Genomic DNA, 22,226 nt, shown 5'->3' on the forward strand with positions numbered 1-22,226 from the left:
TATAAACATTTTTTGAATAAAAATTTTGTTTGCATAGATTGGTTTACTTCATTACAGAAGCTTCATCACACAATAGTTTCAAAAAAATTTCCTACCTGTATTATGCATAATTAATAATTTCTGTGTATATGGTTATCACATATACATATCCTTTTTTTACATTATTAGGCAATTTGTTAAACTAAGTAAGATCTATGGTAATATTTTATATTTATGGTTTCTTGTAATACATTTAAATTTGTGAATCTTGTATCTAAATGCTTGCATTAGAGAAAAGGTAGATAAGCATTATAAGAATGTGTGTTAGTGATTCAAAGAAATTATTTACTACGGTATCATATTTTTGCTGCCAAAAGTTGTTTGAAATCACTTCAAAATATACATTTTTAAAGCACTTCACTATGCTGCAATTTTTGAAATACATAAACTTTAAAATAAAATTTTAACCTGAAAGCACCCATTTTTTATGTAACCCCCCCCCCCCAAAAAAAAAACCACAAAAGTTTTATAGCCTAAAAAAACCCAGCCTGGGAAGGGGAGGGAATAGGTATCTATACCTGGGCAGCAAATCTGACAACCCTGGATGCTTCCCAATAGCATTAAATTTTCTTCTGTATTTTTAGGACATGTGCAGGGGCATAAACTATGTTTACAAAGCTAGCTAGAAATGAAAATGCTTCATTTGTCAAAAATGATGAAGCTGATATTGAACAGTAAAATATAAACAAATCTCTTTAAAAAAGGATGAACAGTGTAGTAAAACCATCTGGATCCAATTGTCATTTACATTGAGCCTTGTAATTTATACATTTTACTTGTGCTTTTGAAAATGGTTTCGAAGAAGCATTATTCTTAAAAAACTTCATAATTTGCTGTGCATCTGGGAAGACACTTGACAGACTGGAATTTGGAAGACACTTAAAAAAAAACCCATAATATATTGTGAGGAGAGACAGGAAAGAATTATCTGTTCTTGCTGGTATACTCTTTTGGCCCAAACTTTTTATCGTTACCTAGTCATTTCTGTCATTTTGCTTTGGCTGGAGTCAATCTTATAGGATACTGAAATAATTTTATATACAAAGGTTTTTTACAACTAGCTGTTGTAAAGATAAATTTTTGGAAAGAGAGAAAATTCAACTGCCGTTGCAGGGAAATTGAACCCACGTCCTTTCACTTTCTGGGTGAACACCCTAGACCACTAGACTACAAAGGCAATGAATCTCTCAATCCATCCTTATGGAGAGTGACATCATTCTTTCATAGTTTTATATATATATTTTTAAATTTTTAACAAAAAAAAATTTTTAGTGATTTTTTTTATTGTGCTATGATTGTGTGTCTGAGGGTCCTACTTTTTATAATTTTGTTAGTGGGAGCCCTGGGTTCCTCCCTGGTTAGAGAGGTATTGTGAGTTTATTTATATTCTCTGAAGACAGCATCAATAAAGTGTCAAAATGCCAGAGAAATTTGTGGTTTTTCCTTGTAATTTTTTTTATTATTGGTTTCTTTTTTATTGTGTTACACAGGCAAAGGATTACTACTTTTTTAAAAATAGGCCTATTGGCAGAGTGACGAATAAAAAGAATAAAAGGAACTTCAAAATAGAAATTGGGGCTTATCTAGACATTTGTAGACCATTCTTTCTTTGGTTCTCAGTTTCAGACCAAAATGTCTGATTATATTTTTACCTCTGAATCCAGGGGCGTATCCAGAAATTTCGTTCGTGGGGGGGACCACTTTCATTTCGGGGGGGGGGGACCAAAGTGACAGAACAATTGATTTGGCCATCTTTTTCCCTTTTTTCGGTCATTTTCTCACATTTCGGGGGTGGACCAGACCCCCAAGTCCTCTCCCCTCGCTACGCCCTTGTCTGAATCACTGCATAATGTTCCTGACGGATCATCATGCAAGAAATTATGCACATAAATATAATTAGGGTGATCATACGTCCAGTATTTCCCAGGACAGTCCCAGTCCATTTTTTGTTTTACTGGCTGTCCCGACTTTTTGACAAAAGTGTCCTGGTTTTTCCCGTTTTTTACACGAAGTGTACTTGAATTTTTATTCTTTATTGAAGTGAAAGATTTAAATTATTTTTCAAGTCATAAATTATATTACGATAATTACAACTATAAATAAGAACATTAATCTCCCACATTTGTCTTGGTGAACATTTTTTGTCGTGGAATTCATTTTAGTCCACTGTAATTTGCAGTAATACTTCATTTCCCACCATTGTGATTTTTCAGTAATTTCACCAATATTTGGCAACTTTGTTTAGTTTTGGCCTCATTTTTGGCGATAATTGACAATGTCCCATATTTTCCCGTATTTGGAATCCCAATTTCCCGTATTTCTCTCGAGGAAATATGGTCAGCCTAAACATAATATAACTTTTGTTGGATAACACAGCCATTATCAATTTAGTATACTCATAACTATATTTTTTATTCAGTGAAATTTCAGCAAAATTCATGACATTAACTGATCAAATCATGTATGAGTTTTTAGACACTATAGTCAACAGAAATGTGTTATGAATTTGTACTCAGTCAACAGAAATGTGTTATGAACTGGTGGCTTTTCCTTGTTATTTGTCTTTATCGTTGGTTTATTATGCTTATATTCTTCCTATATAAACTATACACGTTTACAAATAGTCAACAATTAAAATAGAAAGTTTTTATCTTAACCTCTGGGCCACAACATAATATATATTCCAGAAGAAACATTGAATAATCAAGGTATTACAGACTAAAAGGTTTTGCTGTAATTTTTGTGTTAATTATTTCTCTCTATTTTTAGAAATATCCAAGCCTGGTACAAGAATAACCACACTCATGGTTGAACCATTATCACAAATGACAGAATTGATGGAAGATTTTGCAGTTCTTGTTGAGCAGTGCATACCTCCTGAATTACAAGCCTGGGTAATAAGAAACTGGAATTTTTTATGTCAATAATGTTCTAAATACAGTTGAATCTCTAAGTCGATACCATTAGGATCAAAAGTATAATATTTGGTCGTGCAAAAACAGAGAAATCACTTCATTAAATTTGCTTATTGTGTATTTAATTATAAAACTATAAATTTTTGCAGTCAAACTTGGATAATTTAGATCTCAAGGGGACAACAAAAAAGTTCAAATTATCTAAAATCTGAATTGTTAAATTATCCCAAATCTCTCAAAACAGTACTTATTGGTGAGCCGTCATCACTTACACTTATCCTGTGAAGATGATATATAATGAGGGAATTTTAAGAAAACTAGGTGAGACACCAAAATGCACACTTGCCCCTTGTGATAAAGAACAGGGACGACTCTTGGACCATGCGACCTGTACAGCTGCACGGGAGGCCACTCAAGAGGGGTATTAAATCTGAGGTAAATGGGTGAAAAAGTTTCATTGGTCTAAAAAAATGAAAGAGAATTATTTTTCTATTTGCTCAGAAGGGGTGCCAAATCTGAGATGAAAAGGTGAAAAAAATTTAAAAGAAAGGATTTTTTGTTAAAAAGTGTTGGGATATATATATATATATCTTATATATACACTCATGTCCATAAATTAAGGATAAATCAGAATCACACGGAAATCGAAATCTAAAGTAAAAATTTCACCTGTAGAATTATCACACACATCTGCAAGAATGATATGCAAATTTCAGGAAGCCACCAGATGATGCCGATAGTACGTCACAATGACAAGAGTGTAAGAGGGGGGTATATGAGGAATGGTGGCAAAGAAGTGAAATTGTTCACAAGAGTTCTGTAAGGCGCTCAATGCCATAAGCGAATAGTTATGACACAGAGGACGCATGTGAATGATTTTTTACATGGTAGAATTATCGGCCGACTGGAATGTGGGCGCACTCAGATGGAAGTATCTGAGGAACTTGGAATTGTCCAAAGTGTCATCTCTAGGCTTTGGCAACGATTCCAAGATAACGGAAATGTCAGTAGACGTTACAGTACAGGTCGCTCCCGAGTTACAACGCCGAATGAAGACCGGTATTTGGCAGTAACTGCCAAAAAAAGCAGACGGAGCACAGCATCCGACCTGTCTTGTCAGCTATCTGCAGCCACGGGTACCACAGTTTCAAGGCAAACCGTGTACAGACGTTTGGGAGATATTGGTCTATATGTTCGCAGGCCTGTCAGATGTGTTCCGCTCACGGCAACTCACTGTCGGCAGCGATTAGCCTGGAGTAGAGAACATGCAATGTGGACATCGTCACAGTGGGCTTGTGTGATGTTTTCCGACGAGTCCACGTTTAGCTTGCAGTCTGATTCACGTCGGACTTTCATATGGAGAACGCCAGGTACCCGTTACCACCAAGACAACATCATTGAACAACACCGTTACGGTGGTGCAGCATTGCTCGTTTGGGGTGGAATTATACTGGGTTCCAGAACAGATCTGCATGTTCAAACCGGAACCATGAAAGCCCAAATTTATTGGGACATCATTCTGAAACAACATGTACGTTTGTTTAGGGGTGCCATGGGCGCAGAACTTGTGTTTACGGATGACAACGCCCATCCTCACCGAGCAAACATCGTAAACGAATGCCTTGAATCTGAGGATATAACCCGTATGGAATGGCCAGCATTCTCACCTGACTTGAATCCGATAGAGCATGTGTGGGATATGCTTGGCCGACGAGTTGCAGCCCGTCAACCACCTCCTACATGTGTACCGGAACTTCGGAGAGCATTGCTTGCTGAGTGGAGTGATCTTCCCCAAGATCAGATCGATAATTTGATACTCAGCATGCCTAGGCGTTGTACGGACTGTATTTCATAGCATGGGAGACATACAATGTATTAACCATCGTACCAACCATGTAATAGTAAGTTTTTGTAAAGGAGATATTTTTTACAATTGTTCCAGGGAGCAAAAATCATAGTTTTTATGAATGGTATCATACATACACCATCGTTTTTGTTCTTTATCTTTTGTTTAATAAATGGGCTTTATGAATAAGTAACGTTTGTTTTGTTTCTGAACCTTTATTTGCCGGAGCTGTCATTATCCTTAATTTATGGACATGCAAATGTGAAAGTATGTCTGTCTGTCTGTATGTATGTCTGTTCCTTATACGTATGGCTTTGTATGTGTAGTATGTATATTGTATGTGTAGTGCTTTCAATGACTTTTTCGCGTCGGTTTTTAATGGAGATAATGATATTCGATATACGGGTGTTGCATGGGGTAATAAAACGCTCAACGATATTCAAGTGGAAGACGTGGAGGTCCTAAATCTTCTAAGAAATGTATGTGCAAGCAAAGCACCAGGACCAGATGATATCTATCCCAGGGTTCTCAGGGAAGGTGCTAATGAATTGTTGGGGCCAGTCGCACAGATATACAGGAGTAGTGTTGCTGAGGGTATCGTCCCGAGAGATTGGAAACTGGCTAACGTTGTTCCGATATTTAAGAAGGGTAGTAGAGAAGTGGTGTCTAATTATCGTCCAGTGAGTTTGACGAGCTCCCTCTCGAAAATTTTGGAAATTATCATCAAAAGGCAGTTTGTGAAGTGGATAGACGAGAATAATGTATTGTCGGATAATCAGCATGGGTTCAGGAAGGGGAAGTCATGTGTAACTAACCTCCTTTGCTTCTATGATTACGTGACTAAGGCTTTGGGTAAGAGCAAAAATGTCAACGTTGTTTACCTTGATTTCCAGAAGGCATTCGATCGGGTCCAACATGGCAAACTCTTGAAGCGTTTACACGAGATTGGAATAGGGGGCAACTTGCTGAATTGGATAGAATCGTGGTTAAGAGATAGGTCGCAACGAGTTATGGTGAACGGGGAATTCTCTGGTTGGACAGACGTCACAAGTGGAGTTCCTCAGGGAAGTGTCCTTGGCCCCATACTTTTTTCACTTTTTATCGACAAACTCGATCAGGGTATCGATGGAATTACTAGCAAATTCGCAGATGATGTGAAGCTAATGGGGGTAATCGGAAATGAAAGCGATAGGGAGTTGCTCCAGACCAACTTAAACAAGATTGCAGCATGGGCAAATGAATGGAGCATGACGTTTAGCGTAGATAAGTGCATGGTCGCTCATTTTGGTTCGAACAACCCACGGTTCTCTTACGAGTTGAATGGTGTCACTATCCCGGATGCAACTAGAGTCACCGATTTGGGAATTCTCATTGACGAGCGACTTAAGTTTTCTGAACATTGTTCAGCGGTTGTCAAAAAAGCGAATAGAATGCTTGGTCTCATTTTCAAAAAGGTCTCTTCGCGTTCTCCTAAAGTCATTCTTCCGCTTTTTCGAGGCTTAGTTCGTCCTGGAATGGAGTATGCTGTAAGGTTTTGGAGACCATACCTACAGAGGGACATAGACTTGGTTGAAGGGGTGCAGAGAAGAGCTACGCGTGTCCTTATTGGCACACAGGGCTTGAGTTATGAAGAAAGACTTCATTTTTTGAATATGTTTACATTGGATGAACGCAGGTGTCGAGGAGATATGATCGAAGTGTTCAAAATTTTCAATGGGATGGACCATGAACTTTTAGTACACCGCCAATCGACTGCTTTTACAAGGGGACACCAGTATCGATTGGTGAGGGACAATGCAAGGTTATGGTGTCGCAGGGAATTTTTCTCCAATAGGGTTGTTAATAAATGGAATAGCTTACCCCCGGAGGTAGTAAATTGTAACACAATTGACAAGTTTAAAAAGAAATACGATAAACATGTTGGGGTAAATCGAGAAGCTATCCATTCTTAGAATAAGACAACCATAAGTATTCTTTATGGGCATTGTATAATATTTTATCATGTGTATATATTGTTTGTAATTTGTGTTAATTGCATTTTTAATTGGGTTGCTGTATTTTTGAAACATATGACAACCATATTTTTATGGGCATCTTTTTATCAGCCACCTCGTTGGGCATTTTGCCTGTTGTGGCGTTGTATTTGTATTTGTATTTGTATAAATCTACAGTTTTAGGCAGATCGTTGCCAGATTTTGCATATATACCAAACAGGACCAGGATTGAACCGTAGGCTACTTTAAAAGTTCGTCAGAGATAGGCAAATGCCCGAAATGGGCAAAAAACTGTCAGACAACAATGGTTTTGGGGCCTCAACAATTACTTTCGGAATGTTTACTTTGGTTACCGTGGTTTCCAACAATGCGTTTCAGACGTGTATATATGCCTTTACAATGGTTTGTCACACCTTTAATTCTGCTATTATAACAGTTTATTCCTTTATAACGGTTTGTAACTTTTTCCAATCCTCCCAGTAATTGAAGAAAACCCGGGAAGAGCGCCGGGTATTTCTGCTAGCCTATATACAGGGTATCCTGTAAGTGCTAATGTAGCCTTTATCTCATCAACCGCCCATCGTAGAGGTATAGTTTCAATTTAAAAAATGCTAAAGGCGTTTGAATAAAAATGACTCAGCACTGCTATAATTTTCACATCAGTTGATCAAACTTGGCAATGGAAGAATTCCCGTAGAGACCCAAGCACTGGTCTGATTACGTTCCCAAATGGATTTTGCCAGTTGTTAAACTCAGTTCAAGAACTTGCAGACAAAGTCTTCCCAAACATTCAACAAAATCACCGAAACCATGAGTGGCTTTGTGAGAGCGATTCTGGCACCGAAAAATGACAATGTGAACAAGATCAACAAAAAAATTATTCCGGGAGACTCCGCATCTTAAAATCGGTTGACACTGTCACAGACTCAGTGCAAACAGTTCTGTATCCTGCAGAATTTCTGAACTCTTTTGATATTCCGAGTGTGCCACCACACAACTTGACCCTCAAAGTCATAGCACCTATAATGCTTTTAAGAAATTTGGAGACACTGAGACTCTGCAATGGCAGGAGACTATACGTGAAGAAATTGCACAATTACATCATCGAAGCACCGATTCTAACTGGATGCGCCAAAGGAGAAGACGTCTTCATTCCACGTATCCCAATTATCACTGAAGAAATGCCATTCACTTTCAAGTGATTACAGTTCCCGATTCGTTTAACTTTCGCCATGACAATCAACAAAGCGAAAAGTCAGTCGTTAGCAGTGGCAGGTATCAACCTACTTGGGCCCTGTAATTCTCACAGACAGCTTTTTGTCGCCTGTTCGCGTTTGCACATCTACACACCAGATGGAAAAACAAAAAATATTGTATATCCACGAGCGATTGCCTCAAGTTTTTAATTAAAATATTTAAAAATAAAAGTAATTTTTTCTTACTTGATGCAGAAATTTTTTTGATTAAGAAATAATTAATAAGTTTTTAAATTTTTTACGGGGCGGGCAACGTCGCCGGGTATCAGCTAGTATATACGTTCCCTCAAGTTTTCTCAGTATCTCCGCCATTGAGGTATTGCTCAAAAGCATGATGTCATGTAAATTTTTACTGTTGACAACTTTTAAAAATTTTGGAGTTTAAAAACTCCAAAATTAAAAACTCCAACTTAACAAAAGCCTACACGGCCGTCCCTCACAACCTCTGCCCAGAAGCAACGCACCCCTTGTGCACCCTTGCTTAAGCCGCTGTCACCGCATTTGAGGAGGAATAGGGACCTCTGTTGCTTTCTTAGATTTGTTTTCATCCATGAAAAAAGATTCAATATATATATGTGATTTTACTCTCTACTTCTTCACCAATATGTGCATCCATAAGTCAACCACAATTTTTAAAAATTAACATTTTGTAAATGACATCTGAATCAAACTTCAAATTATCCAAAACATTAGAGGAAGAAATCAAATTAAACAGGTAATTTCAACATTAAGTTGAATAGGAAACTCAAGGGTTATTCCTGAAATTCAAATTAACCAAGTTTGCCTTATATTGTTTTGTAAATAAACTATAGCTAAAAACTACGAAATATAAATTTAAACTATCTTTTCACATATAAATCTTCACTATAAACACACCTTTTAAAGGTGTTGTGCAAACAGATAAATATAGGAATAAATAGAAAAATTCAATATCCTTTTAAAGAGCGTTATTTATAGTCTATTCAAAGATTTTAAATGGAAAATAAGCATTCAGTGAAGTCAATGTTTGTAAATCTAAATGCAACAAAGCACCTATGAATGGTATGAAAAGCATACTTCTTTAATATTCTATGCATTCACAAAATTCTTTGAATTGTCTGATTGCTGTGTTGTGATCAACTACTTCCTTCATGGCAGCATTATGACCCAATTGAGACTCTAAAAGCAAACACACTATTGAGTTCAGTAGTGAAAATGAATGTGTTGTGTGATGAATGTGTCGCACATTCATCTAAGCACCTCTCAAATCTTACATGAAACTAAGCAATGCATAATCTCTCAGCATGACATCTACCATAATTCATACTCTTTATTGAGGTTAACATTCTGGTGGTGCTTTGTTTCTGTCACATGGTAAAATGCCAAACTAAACTAAAACACAAAACCCAATCCCTCCTCCCGCTGCACAGGGTACCCCATAAATAAAGGTACAAACTTTAAGAGGAAGTATATGGGGAGGTATATTTTTTCTCACTCAAGCAGTAGTTGCTGTAGGAGGAGCATGCAACTATGTACGAACAGGGAGCTGGTGGAAAGAAAAAAATGCAGTTTGTACCTCTATTTATGGGACACCCTGTATAAGCAGCTGTTATACCAGTATAGCTGTTTTATCTGTTTCTGTCAGCTTAATATCTAGTGATTCTGCATGGTATACCTACTGTGAAAGATGCTCATATGTAAATACTGCAAAACTTTCTACTCACTTCAATAATATTTAAGGGAAAAAAGAGTATAATCTTGCAGGGCTTCCACTCTTTCTACTTTTTGGTAAAATGTCCTACTTTCTAGTTTTTGTCCTACTATTCCTACTTTTTTTACCAGATCCTATCAACAAAATTCATGTAATTGATTTTAATTGAGCAGGGAATCATTGATATATTGCCAAATATTAAAAATGTTGTAGATTGCAATTAATAATTCTGCTAAAGCAGAAATTGTAGCGTTTTTAAGGTTATTTGGTGGGAGTGTATGTGGACCATTTAGTTTATTAATTTTTCTTTTGCTTAGTTTGATGATTCAACAAGTAGGGTAGTCATTAAAAACTTCTGTCTAGATGGAAAAAAAAAAATTTGTATTTACTACACTTCTCACGGTCTTGTACAGTAACTAACACACACACATTCATCATTCAAAATTATAATCCACATTTTGTGTATAGGTGAAACAACACTTTGCATTACAAAGCAGTGGGATACATAGGCCTATTCTAGGTTTGGTGATTCTGATGCTACCCAATAACATTCAGTTGTTTATTTAAGTCATGAAGAAGCATAAACAATATTTACAATGCTCAGCAAAAAGCGATAAATGAAAGTGCTTCATTTGTCAAAAATGATTACACAGGTATTGAACAGTAAAATGTAAACAAATATCTTTAAAAAAGGGATGGACAATGCGGTAAAACCATCTGTTTGACCTTGACTTATTTACATCGGATCTTGTAATTTACACGTTTTGCACTGTGTTTTTGAAAGTGGTTTCGAAGGAGCATCATTCTTAAAAAACGTACATCTCTTCATAATTTGCTGTGTATTGTCAAAGAGAGTTGACAGACTCTGCACTTTGGAAGACTCAAAAAAAAGAAGAATGTAAAGGGGCGTATACACTAGCGCGTGGATCATGCAATGAAAGCATTTGCAATTGGTTGTTCAGTAATTTGTACAGTGTTGTGAACGATTCTTGAGCTGTTTTCACTGGACCCACCTGGAATCGGTTTTTTCAACAAACACAAAGGAAAGAAAGGAACACAAAGGGAGTTTGTGTACCCACGAGCGGATTAGAACCGCTGCAGGGGGTCGTGCGTTGCAAGATTGGCTCGCTAGTGTATACGTGCCTTAATATATATTGTGGCAGAGACAGAAAAGATTTATCTGTGGTTGCTAGTACACTGTTTTGGCCAAAAATTGTTTATGTAACCAAATCATTTCTGTCATTTTGCTTTGGCTTGAGTTAGTCTTATAGGGTGCTGAAAAAGTGCTTTTTTAAATAAAAAAAAAATTTAGGGATTTTTTTTATTATGCTATGATTATGTTGTCTGGCCCCTCCCATCTTACTTTTTATAGTCCATGCTTTTTCCTACTTTTTCTAATTTTTTGTGTGGAAGCCCTGATCTTGATGACCAGATGATGATGTATCTTACTGGCATGATCTGAGACATGAACCAAGATAGTTGAGAATACTTCAGAAGACAAACAAAAGAAAGTTCCATGATGGTGTGGGGAGCATCTTTTTATTCTGATAAATGCAAATTATTAATCAAGAAATTATCAAGAATCATTCCTGTCCAGAATTCCTGTACATGAACATCTTATACTATTTGGTTCATTCTTAGGAGGTCTGCAATGGAAGTATCAACAATAAAGTGCCTCTTGCCGTGTCTGTAAATCAATATGAACTTTATTTAAGCAATAAAAAGTTTATGTTGTAGATTTGGCCAAACAGAAGTTGGGGTGTAAAAATAACATCTAATAATAAAATTTAAACCCTATGCAAAATTTGTGAACAGTTCTTGCAATTCAATTTTACCCCACCACCAACAGTCATCACATGAGCAAAAGCATAGGCAGAGATAGACTTGAAAGTCTGGAGGGCACGATGATGATGATGATGTCAATTCATATATATGCTAGATCAGTCGACTCCACCTTTTACCTTGGGGGGGGGGGCTTAATGCCCCCATTCCCCCATATCTCCACCCATGACCAAAAGTAGTGATCATGCATGAGAGTGGGCTAATATACCTGCAAATACTTTTCAGAATTAAGTTTGTTCACAGAAAGACAGAGTGACAAGACACAAAATATTATCTTGTAATTTCCTTCCAATATTCAGGTTTTTTCAGGCAAGTGATATTATAATATTTTAACAATATTGATTTTCATATTTTTTCTTTATAAATTTGCTGCTTCTGCTCTGATTGTTTGTATGTATGAAATATTTTTCATGTCATATATCTTGCATACTATACATAAGTTAAATATAGCGTAATATTATTGATAAAAATGTTTGTTCAATTTACAGAAATATTGCTAAAATTGGTGAAATTATATAATTTCTATTAATACACAGTAGAAGCAGAGTGTGATGTTTAAAAACTGCAGTATGAGACATGTCATTTATGATTGTTGCAGTGTTCGTGTGCGCGGTACAGGGTTCTTATGAAATCATGTACATTTGCTTATTTGAGGAACCCCCTGAAAAAGGTTTATCGAGTAGTTACCCTGCAACTAGAAGGAGCAGGCGGGTCTGATGTCCCGGGCGCTGAACCAGAAGGGGCGCCGAATTCATCCTTTAACTGCTTCCTGTACATGCAAGGGGCACCAAAATTCCAGCTTGCCCCGGGTGACAAAGTATCTAGTTGCAACCCTGTTACCCTGTCATTATAATCTCAATTTTCAGAGAAGCTGTGACAATTGAAAATACATTCACTGGAATGCAGACAATTGGAAAATGATTACAGGTCTTCTATACAAAATTGAATAGTTATATTGACTGGAATATGAATATTTTCCCTATCCAGATACATACTTCCAATCCAACCAAAAGCCATAATTTACAAATTAAAGTTACAAAATATCAAAGATCAATGTACATAGTCACTCATTCATTCAATACATAAGTAGAGCGTGTGTAAAAAATTTCTTACTGAGGTCAGGGCTGTCTTATGAACATCATGGGCCCTTGGGCGAGTGATTTTTCAGAGGCCTTACCTGGCAAATTCTCAAAAAATTCAACTACTACTCTTTTTTTCTGAGGCCCCCGGGCTATGCCCAGGTGAGCCCATGCATTAAGACGTCACTGACTGAAACAGTGCATGGAAGCACATTTGACAACTTCCATTTCATTTTAAAAAAGACAAAGCTTTTAATTGTGCTTTAGCTTCCAATTTTTTACATCTATTTATATAATTATGTTCTAGATTTTGACCGTATAGATCTACATCCATGTCCTCTACATCATCGTCTTTCATTTGTCCTGAATGAGTAAGAGCCATTGGCTTCACTAGCAATCATTAATAAATAGATAAATGAACAGATTTTAATTTCTGGGATGTTGGTGAGAAGACCTTAGATGTTCATCTAGAACTTATTCCAAAATCATGATCATTTAGTCAATAATTTGGGTCCCAAAACTTCAAGGTTTCAGATAAAGGGCCGGATTAACCATTAAGCAAAATAAGCACATGTTTAGGGCACCAAGAGAAAAGGGGCACCACAAAAAGTTGCCAAAATGTTTTTGTTTTTTTATGTAAAATTTTTTCCCAGAATTCAGCAGAAATCCTAAAATTCTCAATTCATTGTATAGTTGAAGATATTCATCAAAAAGGATGGCACAAATACAGAAAAACTGATAATATCGCAAACTAGAGATCACGTTAATGCTGAGTTTTTTGAATGAGATTGCATTCAATTTCTATAAACTTAACTTGAGCTACTTTAACAGCATCATGGGGGGGAAGGCCTTTAACAAACTGATTTTTATGAGGCGCCCTCTCTACCAGATAAAGATTCCTGCCTATCAATTTCAATTTGCATACTAACTCTCACAAATTGTAAACAGATCTACTTGTCACAAGGTCCTCGGGTCAACCAATATGGTAAACAATGGTAAATCAATACAAAATGACAAATTTAAGAGTAAATCAAGTTCTACAGAATAAGGATGTGAACTTAAAATGCCCAAATCATTGAGTCATTAGTGGATCGACTGCTTGGCTTCAGGGGTTTTATCCAGGCCCGTAGCCAATTTCGTTCGGAGAGAGACCACTTTCATTTCGGGGGTGGAGACCAAATCCTCAAGTCCCCCCACTACGGCCTTGGTTTTATTTTGTAGTTAATTATTATTACCTGTACGAGACAGTTTCCGTGCCTCTATGGTGTATAAGTCATACGAGTAAAGTAATCCTGAAAACTCACTGCTGTGTTCCCAGACACTGCTGGGTTCGAATCCTGGTTCTTCGATGTCTACTGACAATAACAAATTTCCTAGACAGATGTCATGTATCCCTTGGGAATGCGGGAGGATTGCATTTAAAAAAAATAACAGGTATCTCTGCGAATCATTTAGTTCAGCACGCTCATAGTTTGAAATTTTTCATAAAAACACTTTAATTTTTTTTTTGCTTTTGCATAGGCTACACAGCCTAGAGCCACCATTTGCGATTTGACTTAGAACTCATAGAATATAGGCATGAAGATGCTTTAGTTCGATCTACTGTAGAAGTAAAAGAAATGCTAACAGATTGCAACTCGAAAATGAATCTGAAAGAACAGTTACCTAGTGATTATGGTTCACCAAAAATGATGTAATATCGGCCATGCCAAGATTCAGTGGTTGCGTTTGAAGCCAATTTCTGAAATCCTAACAAGCAGTCAATAGGAAAAAATTACTTTAAATGTTTGTAAAATATTTTGGAAAAAAAAGTGCTAAACTTTAAGGTCCGTCTTTTCAGGAAATGTGAAAGAAAAATTCCAAAAACATTCAAAGATGTCCCAAAAATAAACAAAAATTATCTAAGAGATATTATCAATAATGTGCAAGTTGAAAGTCTCTTCTCTCCTCTTTTTTTTCCATGTCCATGCTTAAAAATATTTAAATAATAATTCTGCCTTAGTTACTTCTGAAATATAAAATTTCATTTAATGTTTTTTTTCCTTTATAGATTCGATATCAAGTAATATATACTTTTAGATATGAGGGGGGGGACACCAAAACCATTCAAGTGCTTAGGGCCTTCAAATGTTTTAATCCGGCCCCAAGTGGTGTAGTTTCCAATATTCTTTTTTCTAAACCTCTCTGTCTTTCGCCGAGAACAAGTTTTGTTTCATTTTTCTCATTTTTCGCAGGAATGTAAGTAATGTCAGTTGGAAGGAGTCTTTTGATCCCACAGCCTGTTTCTTATATGGACAAATTGGACATATGTGCAGGGCCCATAAATTTCTAAGGCCCTAAAATTGACTGCCTTTTGTATTAGAGGCACTGGCTCCTCTCCTTTCTCCACGTCTCTGCCTCAAAGAACACTATATACAGGGTACATAACTAAGTCCTCAAAACCCAATTAGAAAGTTGTTGCCCTGTCTCTCTTGAGGCCAACAAAATAAGTTTCAAGTTCAAAATTTGCTGAGATGTTTGAATTCAATAACAAAGAAATGTTGGGAAAGAACAGCATAAATGAAGGAAAGAAGCATTTTCCATTAGTTTCTATGGTTCTTTAATCATTAATTTTTTTATTTCAATTATCTGAGTTATACACGTTATTTGCATACTTTTTCCAACTGGAAGTATGCCTCTAGGATCAATGGTACCATAGTAATTTCCATCAAGGGGGACTTGGCTATGCACCCTGTGTAAGGGGCCCCCCAAAAAATTCATATTTGCCCAAAGCTTGAACTTATGAGAAACGGACCCTACTTGATCTGTAAACTGAGGTTTTCTGTGGATCCCCAAACCAGAATTTCTCACTGTTTACTCAAGAGTGAATTTACATTGTGAAATATTAATTCTAACATTCATATTGGGTCCCCAGGGCTGGAACCCCTATCAGCTTCCATTGGGCAGAGCCCATGAGTCTTGGCAGTGGTGCGATGAGTTAGGCCATCAAATTAAGGACAGAAAAAAGGAGAACCCCCACATTTTAAAAGTCATTTTCTATTAATTTTTGAATAATTTGAGTTCTCAGAAATCAGAAGTGGTCTTGGTCCCGTTCACCTCAGATCATTGAGACTACTAGTATCAAGATTATATACTGTACATTGTATCCTGTAAAAGAACTTCCTCTAAGAATTGAGTTGCAAGGTTTTTTTTTTCAATTAAGAAGTTTATTGTTATCAAATTAAGAGGTTTTACAAGCTTCTCTTCTTCAGCAGATTAAACATGGAAAAATTGTTAAAACATTTATAAGATATAAAGCTAGAGATGTTTTGTTATTTTCATTGATAAGGTTACATTCATTCATTGAGGATAAAATTGATTCACATTATGCTGGAAATTTCGATTCGCAGAAGTAGTAAGTCCTAATTATGTCGGATTATCAAGATTTTACTATATACTATCATTGATATACAATAAACTAAGATAAAAAGAGAAAAGGTTATAAAGTGAAAGCAGGGAGATTTCAGATACTAAATGATGTGTCACATACCAGGCCTGAACTAGAGGGGGGCAAAGAAGGCAAGTGTCCCATTTTGTAAACTTTTGAGGGCGGTAAATTTTAGGGTTGACAAAGAACATTTCACAGTGAGAGGGTGGAAAAACCATGTTTGCTCTCCCTCCCCTAACAAAATTCCTAGTTAAAGCACTGATCACATAATGCTCTCATTATTATCATCTGAAAGTGAAAGGTATTCTGGAGGAGTTGTGAAAAGCTGATTAAATTCAGAGAATATTATCAATAATTTTTGCAGCATCAGCATTTTCATTCTTATGTGCAGCATAAATTCTGTGTAATTGTAAATACTGTGAAAATAAAATTCACTTATGCATAACTTTTCAAAATTATTATAGAAGACAATTTGAGTGTGTCTTTTCAAATTTTGAAATCAGTTACTGCATATTCTTTAACATTAATGATTGTTAATTACTCAGCTGAGCATTCATTTTCTCAATTAAAGTGTATAAATATCTCAACTGAATGATTATGCAACAAGTCGGAGCTTGATACTTTATCTCTATTAAGTATAGCAGCAGATTTGGTACAAAGAATTAGTTTGAAGATGCTATCAAAGATTTTGCAAAATTAGAGAGAGCGGAGAGAAGTTTTGAGTAAAGTGCCTACTTAAATGTATTCACATTATGTCTGTCTTAGGTATTTAGTTACTTCGAAAAGTAGAATAGACTATTGTATTTCATGGTTTTTATTCATTGATAGTTTCAATATCGAGAAAAATATATGAAATTCCTTATCGAGGAACTTTTTTAATTACAAAAATGTTTAAATTATTTTATTCTTATTTTATCTGGATTATATATTTCCTATACTAATAACAATATGTTATTTATATTTTTATTTCTTATCTTCATTTTTTATCCTTACTGTATGTATGGTGATGTTTCATCAATTTTTTAATTAAAATTTTTTTTTCAGGTTGGTGGAAGGGAATTACCATTCATACCTAGTCTTCAGCAACAAAATTTTTGTGATATCTGCTTCAGAGTTGAAGACAAAAACTTCCTTTGTCACAAGGTATATTCGAATACCAAATTAATCTTTAAATGCATATAGTCAGTGGTGTGAGAGCTAGAGTGCTCAAGCCACAGTATTTTGTATCATAGGGTTAAGCCCTGAGATTGATTTGGGGCTTAAAAAATTAAAATTTTTCCTTTGAAGTTTTCCAAGAACCATGGGTCTAAAATACTTCCAATACCCTTCATATAGTGATAACTGATAACATTAGTTTTACTCTGTTTCATATTACCACACAATCTGTCTAATTGGATGCAGTGCCGTCTTAAGGCATCGGCCCACCTGGGCACGACCCGGGGGCCTCAAGAGAAAAGAGGCCTCACAAAAATGAGATCTGGTTGAAATTTTCAAGAATTTGCCTGGTAGTGCCTCAGAAAAATCACTTGGCCCAGGGGCCCATGATGATCTTAAGACGGCCCTGATTGGATGTTGTTTAAATTGAAGTGTAATATCCACTTGACTGGTTGATCTACTTTTAAAAAAATACCGTGAAATTGCTTGATTAAATTAGTTCATCATATATGGGTCATTCTCAGGAAATCGGTCAAAAAAACTGTCACCCAAAAATCTGAAAACATTCTTAGGGGTTCTTCTTTACCTGCTGATAAATGAAATATAGTCAGCAGTGAAGTTTGTTCAAAATTCATGGTGAAAAAATTGATTCAAGTTTAATCATGGTAAGAGATAGGCAAACCTGATGTGGCATTTTGCCAGTTTCAGCACTTAACTTGATATTCATGCTTGAGTCTCTCAATATGTTCCACGTATTTCGGTATGTTCATGCATATGTTCCATGTATTTCGGTATGTTCCATGCATATGTTCCATGTATTTCGGTATGTTCCATGCATATGTTCCATGTATTTCGGTATGTTCCATAATATGTTTCATGTATTTCCCATGGGGGGGGGGGGAGCGTTAAGACACCATTGCCTAGATCATATGCAAGTAACCAAACAATGACCAAAACAGTGTGCAAGCATGTGAATGACTAAAAGAGTGACTTTAATGCCTATGTACTCGCAGGAGTGGAGCGGAGGCAAGCAGGTTATAGCACAGGGTGATAAATTCGAGGAAAGAGTATTCAAGGAAATTAGACTAGAATGGAAGAAGGGCGGCAAAATTCGTGCAGCCCATGGGGGAGGGAGGCAACAAAACTGTAAATGCGCTTCCGACTGAAGAACATTAAAATCACTCTCAATCTTCAAACATAAATTTCTTGTTTGTGAAAATAAAAACTCATAAAGGATGAAAACTTTAATTTGAAATCACCTTAGCACAAGTTTCGAAATTACTAATCAGGAAATACAAAACATTGGAAACACAAGTACACAAAATACTGAATGGTAAATCTGGCTTATGCGAGTAGGAAGTGTTATAGAAATAAGTATAGACTGGTTTCGATAACAAGAAATAATTAGCGCATATTTCAATAAAATATGTGTGTACTCATTGGTGTTCTTAATTAAGAAAAATTTAAGAGTAAAAAATTGCATAATGAAATTCTGATTCCATGATTTAAAATAATGAATTTCTCTTTCAATTTTGTGCAGACTGGAGTTGTCAAAACCCTATTCTCAAAAGCATGTTTTTCCACCACAAATACGTTAAATAATAAAAGCTTACTTTCATGCAAAATGGAGTGATTTGCATTTTTTAAATAATTTATTATGATTATCAAGCGCACAATATTAATCTCACGTGGTTAAATTTAATTCCCGCAGAACATCCGACACCATACAATCAATTTTATATACTGGATTCCACTTATAATGTTCCTTCCTAAACTTATATGGGGAGGCGGGTTTAATGCCCTGGGCGCTGGACCGAGGGATATATTTCACCCTTTTATACTTCCTTTCAATATTATGGGGTGGGGGGGGGGCAAAATGCTGACCAAGTATTTGGTCGCAGCACTGCTCTTTTCTTGCTTAGTACGATTCACTTTTGTGATCCCATCTTTCACTAATACTCATTGATATTTCCCGTATAAAACGTTTTTCTGCTTATTACAACAGTTTTTGGTGAAATGTTATAAGCAGGATCCACTTGCAATGTTTAATCTAGGTACTTATTTATTTTCACCTGAAAGATTTCAAATTATAAAGGCTTCAAATTATTGGATTGGGCCGAGGCCTATATTTTCAGATATTATAGAGAGGCTATGTTCAAAATCCCACCTTCTGAAAGAGGGCTCAAGAGGCCGGCTATGGCTTCTTTTATTCTCTTAAGATCACCATAAGAAAGTTCAAGGTCACACTTTCTATGGTGCACAAATTTCAGCGAAAGGAAATTTGAGAAGAAGAAAAAAAAATAAAAAATTAAGGATTAATAAAGAAAAAAAATGAGGTAACCAGAATTATGTTTGCTTGAAGGCTCTTGGGAGGGGCAATTGCCCCCATCGCCCCTACCTGGATCCGCCACTGTCTTCACCTCGATAGCACAAGTTCAGCAGAACACCACTCAAACGAGTCCAGGATGGACGTAAGCATGTCCCGAGGTCTGTCAGAAATATATTCCATCTCCAACAATGTGACTCTCCAATATATGACTTCACTTGCAGACATGAATAGAGCCGACCAAGGAGAGGAGAGGCGAAACTACTCTAGCAGCATCTCAACAGGAAACTTTTTTGTCAACTCATGACAATGAAGGAATAGGAACCTTTAGTACAAAGCGAGGCCGGATGACTCAGCAACAAACCTCTACATAATTGATTATAGAACTCAAGTATGAGAATGTGTGAATGCGAATGCATTGACCTAGCACGCTGCTGGTATATATGGAGAAACCTTTCATCTCATCAGCTATGCGATAACGAATCACAAATGAACGGCACTGAAATTATCGTAATTCTTTCAACAAATAACATCTCATTTGCATATTTATATGAAATAAAACAATATTACGAAACTTTATCATATAGAAGTTGGCAACATAGAAGTAAACATTGAATTCAATCGGCAACAAAGGTGAGACAATATAAAATCCATAAAAATGACTAGAAATAAGGACCATTTCTGCGGGGGCCTAAATGGTAATGTTACAAAGGCAGTTCATTATTTGTTTCAAATTCAGCTGTGAATTAAACATGAGGTTCCATATCATTCATAATGAGTAGCAATTGCTCCAAGTCACCTTTGGAATCGTCCCAAAGCGCAAAGTATCATCCACATATCTCCTATAAAATGAAAAGAGCACAACGTTCAATAGCTTCTGTTCAAACCATCCATATATATATCACACAAAATTGGAGAGATGGGATTTCCCATTGCTAGGCCATCTGTCTGGGTGTAAAACCTGTCGTCAAAACTGAAAGCTGTTTGTGAGACACATGTGAATGAGATTACATATATCCTCTGCTTCAGGCTGTGAGAAATTGTGTGTTTTAAGACATATTCTAGACATTGAATACTACCAGTTATGGGAATATTAGTGAACATTGAGACTAAATCAAAAGATACCATGTTACAGCTTCATATAACCTCGCTAAATTCCTTGTTCCCATTCTCTCGCCACTCACTAAATCAAATAATAACACAGTTAGAAATTTGTCAAGCTTCGCGCATATCATATGTACGGTTGAACCCAAACAGTTTAACATGGTATCTTTTGACGTAGTTTCAATGTTTCAATTGTAGTTTTAATTTAGTCTCAATGTTTTAATTGTAGTTTTAATTTAGTCTCAATGTTTTAATTGCAGTTTTAATTTAGTCTCAATGTTTTAATTGTAGTTTTAATTTAGTCTCAATGTTTTAATTGTAGTTTTAATTTAGTCTCAATGTTTTAATTGTAGTTTTAATTTAGTCTCAATGTTTTAATTGTAGTTTTAATTTAGTCTCAATGTTTTAATTTAGTCTCAATGTTTTAATTTAGTCTCAATGTTTTAATTTAGTCTCAATGTTTTAATTGTAGTTTTAACTTAGTCTCAATGTTTTAATTTAGTCTCAATGTTTTAATTTAGTCTCAATGTTTTAATTGTAGTTTTAACTTAGTCTCAATGTTTAATTTATATCCCCCCTAACTTATGATCAAAACTTCCTTCTGATTACCTTATGCCAGGAGGAAAGACATTTTTATATGTTTTGCAAAACTGATCAAAACCTAAACGTGTTGAAAATATGTGTTTCTCAGAAATAGTAGATGTCTTTGAGCTGAAACATGTGGTAAAGTGAAAAATTCACAAAAAATTAACCAGAAGGACATTTAATAAAATCACTCGTCTCTTTTTTCCTGAATAAAATTTAATTTGTGAAAAAATAATTTCTAACTTCAATTGATTTAAAAAAAAGTTCAAGTAATGGCTACATTCTTCTCAACCTTTTCAACACAAAGTTTGATTGGTTCAAGTTCTACCAAACTACTTACTCCACCTGTTTTCCAAAGCTGGGGAAAATTTTCATTTGGCTATAAACTATTGATAAAAAATATTTAAAATCATAAAAAAGATAAAAATATGAAAGTATACTGGTCCTAGAAATATATATTATTGAAAATAAAAATAATTTAACAGTTTAAAAATGAGCTAAGGACAGCCAGAAGGACATTTTCTTAAGAAATGAAAATTTGTTCAACCAAATTCTTTCTATTTAATCAATTGTTGAAAAAAATTATAGAGTTGTGACATGTCAGAGACAAGAATGTAAATAGAAAGTGATGAAAAAAAACCTATGTCAAATATATTTAACATGAATTGCTAGGTACATTATTTTGGCCAATTTTATGAGAATGATTCATACAGTACTCTACTATAGAACTATACGAATATATTTTTATGCATAAATTTTTACTACAAACACACTTCGGACACTTGCTATACAAGCAGGTGGACAGGGAAAATAAACAGAAAAATTTAGTATTCTCTTAGAGATTGTTATTTAATTCATGTTTGAAGATTTTGGATTATACAGTTGTACTCCGATTTCGCGAATCAGAAGAAATTGACAATTTTATTCCTTAAATCCTGGTCAAATTGATCAGGAGCATAAGCACACTC

The 22,226-nt window shown here is 35.6% G+C and overlaps 1 protein-coding gene across 2 annotated transcripts in view; it reads left to right on the forward strand.

Annotated features, from left to right (window-relative positions):
* The window catches only part of LOC149085266 (ankyrin repeat and BTB/POZ domain-containing protein 1-like), a 103,434-nt gene that overhangs the window by 69,086 nt on the left and 12,122 nt on the right, over positions 1-22,226 (forward strand). For both annotated transcript variants that reach the window (XM_089233177.1, XM_089233178.1), the window contains exons 8-9: positions 2,809-2,933; positions 17,133-17,231. In XM_089233177.1, coding sequence (XP_089089303.1) covers positions 2,809-2,933; positions 17,133-17,231 — 224 coding nt within the window. The remainder of the gene's footprint in view (positions 1-2,808; positions 2,934-17,132; positions 17,232-22,226) is intronic.

The sequence above is a fragment of the Pholcus phalangioides genome, unplaced genomic scaffold, assembly GCF_987345545.1.
Source record: "Pholcus phalangioides strain wild (caught in Gottingen) unplaced genomic scaffold, Ppha-v1.0 ptg000007l_1, whole genome shotgun sequence".
Taxonomy (NCBI): domain Eukaryota; kingdom Metazoa; phylum Arthropoda; class Arachnida; order Araneae; family Pholcidae; genus Pholcus; species Pholcus phalangioides.